This window comes from Pteronotus mesoamericanus, unplaced genomic scaffold (genome assembly GCF_021234165.1).
Source record: "Pteronotus mesoamericanus isolate MK-2021 breed Mesoamerican mustached bat unplaced genomic scaffold, CSHL_Meso_final contig_20, whole genome shotgun sequence".
Classification (NCBI taxonomy): Eukaryota; Metazoa; Chordata; class Mammalia; order Chiroptera; family Mormoopidae; genus Pteronotus; species Pteronotus mesoamericanus.
In genome coordinates, this window is record NW_026555085.1 from 47175580 (window position 1) to 47189995 (window position 14416).

At 34.3% G+C, this 14416-nt stretch overlaps 1 protein-coding gene across 2 annotated transcripts in view; it reads right to left on the minus strand.

The window, feature by feature from the left end:
• RNGTT (RNA guanylyltransferase and 5'-phosphatase) overlaps window positions 1–14416 on the minus strand; it is a 245740-nt gene that overhangs the window by 218000 nt on the left and 13324 nt on the right. For both annotated transcript variants that reach the window (XM_054569701.1, XM_054569700.1), the window contains exon 5: window positions 290–365. In XM_054569701.1, coding sequence (XP_054425676.1) covers window positions 290–365 — 76 coding nt within the window. The remainder of the gene's footprint in view (window positions 1–289; window positions 366–14416) is intronic.

A 14416-nucleotide genomic window follows, 5' to 3' on the forward strand; every position in this document is an offset into this window, starting at 1 on the left:
AAAATATTGGGAGAACTTGTCTCTGATTAGTAAAAAAACATCTGCAAAAGAAAATACATGGTATATGAAATTGTAAGCATTCAAAGTGCTACTTAATATCAAAACACCATGTAATGAATGGTATTCTAAGAGTAACCAAATCTAAAATTAAAACAAATTCAAATTATATCAATCATGACTTTGCCAAAACTTTGGCAATGTAGAGTGCCAAAACTTAAAAAAAAATCAATAAAATTTATTTTCTCAATTACTAAATATGTCTTTTTCCACTGCAACAAGAAACAAATACCTCCAATCCATTTTCTCTACCAGAAAGGCACATATGAGGAAACCGGTGCGATTGAAACCGTGGGTGCAGTGAACACCTGGAAAATAAAGTAGCATTATTGTTTTAAAATTAATAAATCACTTCAAAGGCCACATCTTACTTTAAAATTCCAATCTGGAATCAAAACATTTCAATCATTTTATAAAATAACTGCGTTTTTAAAAACTCACCCCTCTCTTAAAACTATTAGTGACTTGTCAGTTTAAGTTGCTCAGAATCTAATTTATAGCACTAGCTAGAAGTTAAATGTAATATACATTGATTTACTTTAATATATATTTATTTATTAGTTACAAATTGTCTCTAGGATCTAAAGATTTCACTCAAAACTAAAAGATTTCAAACATTTTAAATGAGGAGATATTTTCATCAAATACACAACCCTAAGGATGGACACACACACACACATCCTGAGTGGACACAGAAAATAATTGGCTACTGATGGATATACAGTACAATAAAAATAAAACTACTTTGAAATTCTCTAGAAACCAGCTGAATATATCTTTACACTGACTTATAATCTTTAAAAAAAAAAAACTTTTAGAATAAAAACCTCCTGAGAAAAACAAATTTATTTTTCTTAAACCTTTTTTTCAAGACATAAATTTGAGATCAGTGTGGTCCTACCTCTATATTCTGAAAAGCTGCAAATGAGCTTCAAAAATTCCAAAAATGTCTGCATTTTAAGCCATTTGAACTACTTTGAAAAAGTAGTAACAGCTTGATGGACACTACCAACATGATAACATTACTGCCAGATTAACTCATTCTTCTGCAAACCTCAAAATGAATCCCTTGTTATCCCTTTTTAATGGTAGAAACATTTAAGACTATGTTTTTCCTTTTTTTATTTTTTATTTTTTTATTTTTAGAGAGGACAAGGGCGGCGGGGAGAGGATGGGACGGGGGCAGAGAGAAAAAGAGAAATACTGATTTGTCATTTCTCTTATTTATGCATTCATTGGTTGATTCTTATATGTGTCCTGATCCAGGATTGAACCCACGACCTTGCTGTATCAGGACAACGCTGTAACCAACTGAGCTACCCAGCCAGGCTGTCTTTCTTTTTAATGTTACCTTTTACAAACTACTCTTTTCTGTGTATATAAAGCATTCTGATAGAGTACAACCTAAGTCAAATAAGAAATAACTAAGAGTTAAAATTACGGCCCTGGTCCACGTGGCTCAGTTGGTTGGAGCGTCATCAGGTAAACCAAAAGGTTACAGTTTTGATTTCTGGGTCAAGGCACATGCCTAGGTTGCACGTTTGGTCCCTGGCTGAAGCGTGTATGAGAGGCAACCAATCAATGTTTCTCTCCTTCTCTCCTTCCCTTCACTTCTCTCTAAAATCAATAAGCATGTCCTCAGGTGAAAATTTTAAAAATAATTAATTAGTTTTAAAAAATTTTTTAGAAAACAAAACTTCTAGAAGAAAATACCAGGGAAAATCTTTGCAACCTTAATGTAGGAAAAGATTTCTTAGATAAAACATGAAAAAAATATTGATAAATTGGACTACTTTAAAATAGTAAACTTTCCTCTTTTTAAGATGCCACTAAGGGTGGTGGTTGCCGGGAGGAGAGGGGAGGGAGGTGGTGGAGGGATAAATAGTGATGGACGGAGACTTGACTGGGGCGGTGAAAACACAACACAGTGAACAAATACTGTGTTGTAGAATTGTACACCTGAAACCTGTATAATTTTGTTAACCGGTATCACCCCAATAAATTTAATGAAAGGGGGAAAAAAGGATGCCATTGAGAAAATGAAAACACCAGTCACAGGAAAAATCTACAATAAATGTATCTGACAAAGAACTTGTATCCAGAATATATAAAGAATTCTGACAGCTCAGTAATACAAAAAACTCAATTTTGTAAAAACTTGGCAAAAGATTTGAATAGACACCTTGCAAAAGAACATAAGCAAACAGAAGCACATAAAAAGATGATCCACATCATGAATTCTCTGGAAAACACAAATTAAAACCACAATGAGATTCCACTACATACTAATTAGAACAACTAAAATCAAAGAGACTGACCATGCCACATGTAAGTGAGGATGCAGAAGAGCTGGAACCCTCCTCATTCACTGATGGCAGAAATGTAAATGGCATGATCACTTTGGAAAATAGTTGGGAATTTCCTTAAAAAGTTAAACATACACCTATATCAAATGACCCAGACATTCTGATCCTAGTTATTTATCCAAGAAAAATAAAAACATGTGCTTCAAAGACTTACGTAAAGACGAATGTCCACAGCCCTGGCCAGGTGGCTCAGTTAGTTGGAGCATCAACTGGTACACCAGAAAGTTGAGGGCTCAATTCCTGGTCAGGGCACATACCAAGGCTGCAGGTTTGATCCCGCTCGGGGTGCATGTAGGAGGCAACCATTCAATGTTTCTCTCTCATACTGATGTGTCTGTGTGCATCTCTCTCTTCCCTCTCTCTCTCCTTTTCTCCCCCCCCTTCTCTCTTTCTAAAATCAATAAAAACATAACCTCACATGAGGATTTAAAAAAAAAAAAAGGATGAATGTTCACAGCAACACAAAGACAAACGTGCCTAGCAACTTTATTTATAATGGCCAAAAACTGTAAGCAACCCAAATGTCAATCATCATATGAAGGGATAACATGTTATATTATCCATGCAGTGAATACTATTTGGTCATAAAATGAAACAAATTACTCATAAATACAATGAGGATGATTTCAAAACCATTATGCTGTGTAAAGGAAGCCAGGAAAAATTCATATATATAATTTCATTTATATAACACTCTATAAAATGCAAAAATTTGTATGGGACCAGAAAAGAACCTGAATCACCAAAGCGATCTTGAGAAAAAAGAACAAACCGGAGGTATCACATTTCCTGATTTCAAACTATACTACAAAGCTGTAGCAATAAAAAACAGTATGATACTGGCATAAAAACAGACACATAGACCAATGGAACAGAATAGAGAGCCCAGAATTAAACCCCTGCACCTGCATATACTGTCAACTAATATTCAAAAAGGGAGCCAAGAACACTCAATGGGGGAAAGGATCTCCTCAACAAATAGTGCTCAGAAAACTGGATAAACATATACAGAATAATGAAACTTGACCCCTATCTTACACTACTGACAAAAATTAACTTGAAACGGGTCAAAGACTTAAACCTACGATCGATATGATAAAACTCCTAAAAGAAAATATAAGGGACCTGGCCAGTGTGGCTTAGTTGATTGGAACATCATCCCTTAGACCAAAGGGTTGCAGGTTCAATTCCCAGTCAGGGCACCTACCCAAGCTGTGGGTTCACTCTCCAGTGGGGATGCATATGAGAAGGCAGCCCATTGCTGTTTCTCCCTCACAGTGATGTTTCTCTCTCTTTCTCTTTCTCTTTCTCTTTCTCTTTCTCTGTTTCTCTTTCTCTTTCTCTTTCTCTTTCTTACCCTTTCTCTCTCCCTCTCCCTCTAAAAAGCAATGAAAAAATGTCCTCGGGTGAGGATTAAAAACAAATAAAACAGAAAAGAAAATGTAAGGAAGAAGCTACACGACACTGATTTTTTAGATTGCACAACAAAAGCATAATGGGGGGTTTTTTGGATTTCATACCAAAAGCACAAACAACCAAAGCAAAAATCAACTAATGGGACTATATTACACTTAAAAGCTTCTGCCTAGCAAAAGAAACAATTAAAATGAAAAAAAAAACCTATAGAATGAATATTTTTGCAAACTATATATTATATAAGGGGCTAGTATACAAAATATATAAAGAACTCATAAAACTCAATAATAAAGAAAAATCAAATTAAAAAACAGAGTATCTGAATAGACATTTTTCCAGACATCCAAATGGCCAACACATATAATAAAAGACGCTTAACATCATTAATCATCAGAGAAATGCAAATCAAAATCACATGAGCTATCACTCACTTGCTGGAATGGCTGTCAACAAGCAAGAAGACAAAAGTGTTGACAGAATGTGGAGAAAAGGGAACCCTTGTACACTGCTAGTAAAAATGTAAATTGGTTTAACCACCATAGAAAACACGAGGGTTCCTCAGAAAATTAAAAACAGATCTGCCACATGATCCAGAAATTCCACTTCTGGGTATATACCCAAAGAAAATAAAAACAGGATATCAAAGAGATATATAAACTCCCATGTTTATTGCAGCATTAGTCAAAATAGCCAAGATACGGAAACAACCTAAGTGCTTATCAACAGATGAATGGAAAGATGTGGACATTCTGCTATTTGTGACAATATAGATGGACCTTGACCACATTATGCTAAGAAAATAAATCAGACTGCAAAAGACAAGTCATGTATGATAATCACTTACACGTGGAATCTTAAAACAAAAGACAAACTCATAAAAATAGAGAGTAAAATAGGAGTTACCAGGGGATACTGAGTGTGGTATGAAACAGATGTTTAAGGGTACAAACTGGCAAAATAAGACCTAGAAATGTAATGCACAGTATAGTGAATATAAACGACATTTTATCACAATAATCAAACTTGCTAAGAAACTAGAACTTAATTATTCCAACCACTAAAATAAAAAATAATTATATTCCATGATAGAGGCACTAATTATCATTATAATGGCAATCATATTACAGTGTACAAATCTATCAAATTAATATATTGTACACTTTAAATTATAGGTATATGTTTCATTTTTAAAATTCTAGAAAATGCAAACTAATCTATAGCGACAGAAAGTAGAAAGCGATTGCTTAATTTACAACTAAGGGTGGAAGAAAGGATGGACACAAAGGGACAAAAGATGCAAATACTCCAAATCTTGATTGTGGTTACGTGGGTATCTCCGTCAAAACTCATCAAATTGTACACCTCAAATGAATGCAGTTTACTATATACATAAGCCATGCCTACATAATGCTGATTTTTTTTTAAATTAGATGTTAAAGTAAGATGATAGTACAAGTCTGCAACTGGCTTTAATAACAAATTCCAAATGTTACTGTTCATCAACATTGCTTTGTTTTCAGCAATTGGCTTTATAGAAAATGCTATAAATTGCACACACTTTTAAAAGTATACCAATAAAATATCGTTTTCATCTCATTTCTGTGATTGGGTAAATTTTCTTTCCTAAACAGGTTTTTGCTACTTAAAAAATTTTGAAAACCAGTATCGTAGAGTTACTATCAATTGAGCCAAATCACCTATTTCTACACTTAAACAAAATGATCATTAATATTTAGAACAAAAACTTTAGTCAATGAACAATTCTCAATAAACAATGATACAAGGGAATTGCAGACAGGTGCAATTTGTACAAATGTAAATTTATGAATCAAAATAGCACATACAGCAAACTATAAATGAATCTGAACAGCCAAAGCATGAAATACGATAAGAAAGTAATTCCAAATGAGAGGGTCAAAATTCTGAAGAAACTTGTATACCGTACTAAATAAATTAGAAGGACAATAGGGAGATATTAAAAAATTTTAAGCATGGCAATAAAATTACCAGGTTTCAAACAATCCACGCCAATGGCAGCTCAATAGAAAATACAGAGGAAGCAGCAATGAAGTAAGAAAATCAATAAGGAAGCCATTTCAGTAATTTACGTGTGAGATACCGAGTCTGAGTTACAAAGGTCATGGCGATGGTGATAAGGAGGAAAGGCGGACTGAAGAGACAGTGAAGGTACAATCTGCAATCTGAGGGGTGAATGACTATCATATACTGTGAGAAAAGATTTAAAAGGAGTCTTTGTTTTCTGATTTGGATAATTAATTGGGCAGTGGTACCATTTACTAGGTTAGGAAGTAGAGGAGTTTATATCATCTTACAGCCAAGGCAATGAGTTAAGTACAGATGGACATGCTAAGTTTAAGGTTTTTGTGGGACTTAGAAGGATTTCTAAGTAATGGTAAAGAGCTTCACAGAGAGGTCTAGCTGGAGTGGCAGATTCAAGAATAATCAATATATAGTCAACTATGGAAGAGGTCTATGGTGTGGATAAGATCACTGAGAATGGGTATGTAAAATACAAGAAGAAAATCAAGGATGAAATAAAAGGAAAACCAATCATTGAAGAATAAGAGGAAGGTGGGGGCAGGAGGTGATCATTAACTAAAAATGAACTGTTATGGGCATCAAAAAAAAAGAAAAAAGGAAGTTTCACCCTGACTGGTATGGATCAGTTGGTTGGGCATCATTCTGCGAAGCAAAAGGTTCTATTCCCCATCAGGGAAATGCCTAGGTGGCGAGTTCGGTCCCGGTCAGGGTGCATGCAAGAGGCAACCAATAGATGTTTCTCTTTCACATCCATGTTTCTCTCCCTCCCTTCCCTTTTCTCTAAAAATAAAATCTTTTTTAAAAATGAAGTTTCAACACATTAGTGTTTGATTGTTTAAATGTCGCATAATGATTAGAAATGAAAGTCATGATTTGATTTAGGAGTGTAGAAGACTCCAGACGGCAAGAAAATGAATGAGAGTAAATAAATTCAAGTTTCAATCTTTCAAAAAGTCAGCTGGGAAAGGGAAAGGAAAATATAAAACAAAAAGAAAGGTGTGGTTGGGGGGGCGTTGTTTTTGTTTGTTTGCTTGGTTGGTTGGTTTTGGTTTTTGCAGAGGTAGTAATATTTCACGTAAGAGGAGACAAGTTTACAGGCTGAGAAGGACCTAGTTAAATCACAGAGGTTGACAATAGAGGACATGGATACAGTATAACTGAAATGAAGTTTCTGAAGGGAAGAAATAAAAAATAAAGAGATCAGCCCTGAAAAGCTAAAGACCAGTCTTAGAAGTAAATGGCCATAATAATGAAATTCTATAAATTCCATTGCTTTGTAAAAAAGGGACTTTTAAAAGTTACACAAAAACATTTGCTGTAAACATACTTTTTTATTCAACATGCATCTTAACTCAACATGTAGATTTCTTTTCTATCTTATATTTCAGACCAATTTACGCAGCAAATACTCTAACTTCAGATGTTTGTCTCCTAAACCACTACTGTTTTTGCATCTAATTTTTACTGTATCAAGATCAAGTATTTTTACAAATAGGAAATGTAAGAATAATTGCCATTTAAGTCATAAAGGCATGTGACAATACATAATTTAAGAAAGTAAAATTGCTCTTTTAATATTTTTTAATTGATTTTAGAGAGAGAGAAGGAAGGGAATGAGGGAGAGGGAAAGAGAGAGACAGAAAGATAGATTTGTTGTTCTACTTATTTATGCATTCACTGGTTAATTCTTGTATGTGCCCTGGGGATTGAACCCGCAATCTTGGCATATTGGGAGGATGCTTTAACCAACTGAGTTACCCAGCCAGGGCCTTCTTTTAATATTCTTTGTTATGAAAATACATACTTTTTATCTTACTGACAAATCTCTACCCCAAAGAATGAAAGATTATGCATTTAATGTAAAAAATTCCATTAATTAAGTATACTACAAACTTAGACTGATATGTCTTCAATGTTAAAAAGAGAAGATTGCAGTTTTCATCGGCTCATTATGAGAACAGGTCCATCTAGTGGCAAATAAAGCATAGTGTACAACCAAAGATGAGCTCACTATTCACTATTTCAAGTCAACTTCTTATTCAAATGTGTCTTCAACTTCTGGTAAGCTAAGAATAATGAAATAAATTTATAGAACATTTCAAAAATTCTTAACACTAATATACATATTAAAAGGAAACTATAGTCCTTTTAAAATCAAACCAGGAGAAAAAACAACCGTTCCAAGAAAAGGAGAAAAAGATGAATTATAATTCTAGAAATGTACGTACTGGATCTGTAAGTATAAATTAAAAGGAGGTGACCTATAAAGAACTAGTGGCAACATATCTTTAAATAAAGCCTAATATCAATATACACAATTTCCTTTCTATTTCACTAGTCAGATAAATTATATCAAAAAACTTACCTGATCAGTCTAAATCAGTGGCTTTCTACTGGGGCACTTTTGGCCCAACCCTCCACCTCACCCAGGAACACCTGACGATGTCAGGAGACATTTTTAATTGTCACAACTAGCAACTAGGAGATAGAGGACAGAGATTCTGCTAAACATCCTACAATGCACAGGAGAGTCCCCCACAATAAATCATTATCCAGTACAAAAATGGCAATAGTGCTGAGGTTGAGACCTGGTCTAAATGAGCAACAAAAATAAGAACACTAAAAGGAAACTAATAGCCCTGGCTGGTGTGACTCAGTGGCTTGAGTGCTGGCCTACAAACCCAAGGGCCAAAAGTTCGATTCCCAGTCAGGGTACATGCCTTGGTTGCAGGCCTGGTCCCCAGTAGCGGGGTGCACAACAGGCAACCACACATTGATGTTTTTCTCCCTCTCTTTCCCCTCTCTCTAAAAATATATGAAAGGAAACTAGTAATTATTAAGAACTTACAATGTGCCAAGTTACTGTAAATATTTTTAATCAAAAGATGTTTTTTACAAAAGTAAGCGTGTGCTACTCATGAAACTATTCACAAAACTGTCACATGTATTTGTAACTAGAAACACATGAAGTAATTAAAGGCATTAGTTAAGCTATGTACCTATTATGCATAGTCTACCATTTACCAAGAAATCAGATGTTTCTCTTTTAACATAAAAAAGATTTTTTAATTTCTTCAGTCCACAAAATTCTTATTTTCTAAACAGTTATTCCTGTACATGTAAACAAATGCACTATAGCTATATAATCTCTCATTTGTAATTATTATTTCAAAACAGCTCTACAAAATAAGATTTTTGGTAAATCATTTGGGGACAAAACATGACTTTTACTGATGTGACATTATTTATAGTCTATTTTTCCCACTTGGTGTGAATATTCATATGTTTAACTGCAAAAATGTTAATATGTCTAAATACTATTTTCCACTAACAGGAACTCAGAAACCAGGACCCTTAAAGAAATAACTGATTCCACATCTGGAAAACATCTTGTGCCAAAAAACAAGGAAACCATCAAAGACTGACAGGGTGATATCAAAAGGATAAAGAAACCAACTCGAAGGGGCTCCTGCTGCCCTAGGATGAAGCAATTTGGACATAACAATAAATACTGACTGCAAGTCATTTAAATACATCAACTAGATAAAAAAATACACAGTTTATACAGATTCTCAAAAAAATAAATTTAATCAGTCACCGCTAGAGACTGCTAAGATGCCGACTTGCTGTTCTGAAAACTGAGAAATAAAAGAAAGAATCAAATGTTTGACTTGCCTTTCCTGTACAAACTGCATTTCAGGATAACAAAGGAATAGTTCCTTACTAAAGAATTCCAGCTAATACATGAAGAAATGAAGAATCAGAAAAATCATTTTGCCAGCCCTAATGAAATATTGGATTAAGGCAACAATCATCAATGGGTTACTAAAATCATTAGGTAAAAGATAGATGAAGACCTTTGCAACAAGAGGAATCAAGCTGCCACCACCTGAACCCACTTAATCATCTTAGAACCACTAAAAGTGAGGCAATCAGACATTACGTGCTTCCTGATGGGACCTGAAGTAATACAACATACTCTACTAAGTGTTCTTGTCTAAAACCCTAAAACTGAATATAATTATGTCTCTAGATTTAAATGCCAATTTATGGGACATAAAGAAGACAAAGGAGCAAGTTAACTGACAGCGTGAGGAAGCAATCACATATATCCAGAATGTGGAATATTTTACAGGACAAATGATCTGATTTCTCCAACAAATTGATGGCATTAAAAAAAGAAAAAAGAATCAAAGAGACAAGAGACATAAAAATAAAATGTAATATAAAGACACTGTGGGAGCTGGGTTTGAAAATCTAACTTAAAAAAATTTTTTTTTTTTTTAGATAATTGAGGAAACCTAAATATTACTGAGCTTTAGGTCACATTAAGGAATTTTTTATTATTCTGTTTGGTATAACTACGTGGTGATTATATAAAAACCAAAAATCCCTATTGTAAAGATACATACTGAAACGATATATCTGTGTGATTTGCTTTAAAATACTCAAACGCATATTGTTAACAATAAGACAGGAAAGATGAAAAAAGCAACAAAATGATAATTACTGCAGCTAGATGAAAGCTACATGGGATTCCATTTTACTATTCTCCTTACCTTTGGTACATCTGAAAACTTTCATAATAAAAAAAATTAGGAGATACTGCCCCTAGCGGAGGTAACATGTGGTAAAAAACGGAAACATCTGGTCCCAAGGGTTTCAGATAAGGGATTATGAAGCTGCAGTTCTTCCTAAGGATCCGAAAACATTTCAGGCTTCTATGTGTTTCAAAAACTCTACATTTCCACTAAGCCTACCTCATTATCCCACAACCAGGCTAAGTGAATGAATTAATAATTACACCAGCTAATTTAAAACTGATTTTTTTTAAAACAAGTAGCTTTGAAAAACTGAGTAATTTTTGCCATATCACAGATGTTTACTGTTGGTCACAAGCACACTTCTGCAAGTGCGTGTACAAGGCTGATGAAAATTCCATCACTGACACTAAAACACAATTAAAATATTGTAAAAGTAGGCCAACACTTCCAGATCCTAAGGTCACTTAAACTTGGTTCTTTACTACCTTTTGTTTGAAAAACAACCAGCTCGTGTTACTGTCTTCAGGTTATTACTATAATAAATAATTGTCAATACAACGTGTGCTCCAAAACTTGGCAGACCCAAAGCAAATGTTTCCACTTCAATCCACATGAACAGAATCACTACCCATGACATAAAACATATATAATAATATATGACATATTGGAGCAGAGTTCTACAATTCTTATAACCTATGAAACACTCAATTTAGAAATTTTTTTATCAGTTCTCCAAGAATACAACTGGACAATTTATAAGGGTCAACTTTTTTTTTCTAAACCATAGCGTGAATCTTTCTAAAATTATGACATCTGCTTCCAGATGCTAAAACTTCTTTAATGCCCTTCTTTGAATTCCTCACAGTTATTTATCAATACCCCTATACCAGCTTTTGTCAAATGAGAAAGCAGTTGTTTTAATCATTCACATAAAGGCCTCAATGTTTAGGCTCTGTATCTTCTAGCAGTATACCTAAATGTATGTGTGTGTATATACTTGTTACATATATTCATGTGAGTGTATAAATACATAAATATACATGTCATATATCCCCATATTATTATTATTCTGTTAAATAGTAGTTGCACACTATACAATAAAAATGACCTGCTTTTATCAGATATGTAAGTTGTTTCCAGTTTTTTCACTACAAACAAAGCTGTGATCAAATTCCTTTCTCATAAATCTTTATGTCCATCTCTGACTACTTTCTTAAAATAAATTCTTAGATGTGGTCCAGATGAATCAAAGTGTATAAACACTTTTAATGATCTTGAGAAATATCACCAAACTGTCCCTCCAGAGAGGGTATACCAATTAACACTCTAATTAACAATGTATCAGTGCACTCACTTTATCCAGTTCTTTGTAATTTTTTAGATCTTTACCAATTTGATAGGGGATGGTAAAAACATATATTTTAATTTGTATCTTTTGTTAACAAGAGTAAAAAATCTTTCACATTTCTTGGCTATTTGTATTTCATCTTTTATAAGTTACATTTTCATTGTTTTCCATATTTTTCTATTGAGGAATACCTCCTTGCCTATTGGATTATAAAATCTCTTTATACATAAAAATTTTATTTTTATCTCATTTTGTAAAATACATCATTGGAATCTTGATAGGAATTGTGTTGAATATACAGATTGCTATGAGTAGGATGTACATTTTCAGAATGTTAATTCTTCCAATCCATGAACACAGTGTGTGCTTCCACTTATTTGTATCTTCTTCAATATCTTTCTTCAGTGTCTTATAATTTTCTGAGTACAGTTCTTTTACATCCTTGGTTAGGTCTATTCCTAGGTATTTTATTCTTTTTGAAGCAACTGTGAATGGGATCATTTTCTTAATTTCCTTTTCTGTTATTATTCGCATATAAAAAAATGCAACTAATTTTATATCCTGTGGAACAAATATTTCAAAACTGTATATGGGAATCACAAAAGGCCCCACACAGCAACAGTGATCCTGAGAAAGAAGAACAAAGTTGGAAGAATCACACTACTTAATATGAAACTATACTATAAGACCATAGTAATCAAAACAGCATGATACTGGCGTAACACCAGACACAAAGATCAGTGGAACAGAATAGAGAGCCTAGAAACAAACCCACACCTTTATAGTCAATGACTATTCGACAGAGGAAGCAAGCACATACAATGGGCTAAAGACAGTTTATTCAATAAATGTTGTTGGGAAAAACTGGACAGGTACATGAAGAAAAATGAAACTAGACCACCTTCTTGCACCACGCACAAGAATAAATTCAAAATGCATTGAAGACTTAAATGTAGACCCAAAACCATAAAAACCATAGAAGAAAACATAGGCAGCAAAATCTCAGACACTGCTTGTAGCAATATTTTATCAGATGTGTCTCCCGAGCCAAGCGAAACAAAAGAAAATTAAACAAATGAGACTACAGTAAGCTATAGTGTAAGCTAATGTTTTTGCACAGAAAATAAAAAGACAACCCACAGAATAGGAGAACATATTTGCCGATACACCTGATAAGGGGTCAATAACCAAAATTTATAAAGAACTTTCAAAACTCAACGCCAAAAAAACAAACAACCCAGTTAAAAAACTGGTAAAGGACTTTGAATAGACACTTATCCAATGAGGACATACAGACAGTCAACAGACATATGAAAAGATGCTCGATGTCACTGATCTTCACAGAAATGCAAATTAAAACCAAAATGAGATATGATCTCACACCTGTCAGAACAGCTATCATCAGTAAATCAAAAAACAAATGCTGGTGAGGATGTGGAGAAAGAAACCTGCATTTGCACTGTTAGTAAGAATGCAGACTGGCGCAGTCACTGTAGAAAGCTGTATGGAGATACCTCAAAAAATTAAAAATGGATCTGCCTTTTCAACCTAGTGATCCCTCTAGAACATATCTGAAGAAACCCAAAACACTAATTTGAAAGGAACATAAGCACCCCTATGGTCATCGCAGCGTTATTTACAATCGCCAAGATATGGAAGCAGCCCAAGTGTCAACTAGCAGATGAATGGATTAAACAACTATGGGACATTTAAACAATCGAATACCACTCAGCCATACAAAAGAAGAAAACTTTACCCTTTGTGACAGTATGGATAGACCTGGAAAACATTATGCTTAGTGAAATAAGCCAGTCAGAGAAAGACAAATACCACATGATTTCCCTCATATGTGGAATCTAATGAACTGAACAAACAAGCAAAACAGAGACAGACTCATGGAGAGCAGGATGACAGCTAGGGCGGCAGCGGGAAGTTAGAGGGTGGAGGGACTGAGCAAAAAGGAGAAAGGACTCATGGACGGGGACACCAGTGTGGGGATTGTGGGGATACGGGGATATAAGAGAACTAAATGGTCATGGGAAAAAATACAATAAAAATTAAAAAATAAATAAAAATATCTGTCACATATGCTTCAAACATGTTTCCCAACTCGCCACATGTCTCTTTGCTCTGTTTCTGTTGCTTTATAATACAGGAACTTTTTTTTTTTTTAGGTTTTACGCGATCAATCTAGAAACCAGTGTAGCAACTAATTAGAGATTTGGGCTTTGAAGTCAGAAACTACATTAAGAGCCTTGCTTAAACATTTATGAGATGTGCGACCATGGCAAACTACTTAACTTCTCTGAGAGTCAGTTTCCTCATCTGTAAAATGGAGATACCACCACATACTACAGAGAGTTGCTACAAGGATTCCTTCATTCACTCACTCACTGTTTCCCCCTGTGTCTACTAATAATAAGCATACAAGTATATTTTCTTCATAAAGACCTCTTACATGTCTTACTAACTTTATTCCTTGTTTTGTACTTCTGTCACAGACAAGAGAAGTGGTTTAGAGTGGGAACTCTCAACTCAGATTGCTTAGGATCTGATCTAAGCCCTAAGCCTTAATGACTGACACTGAGGCAGTCACTTAACCTTTCCAAGCCTCAGCTTCTTAT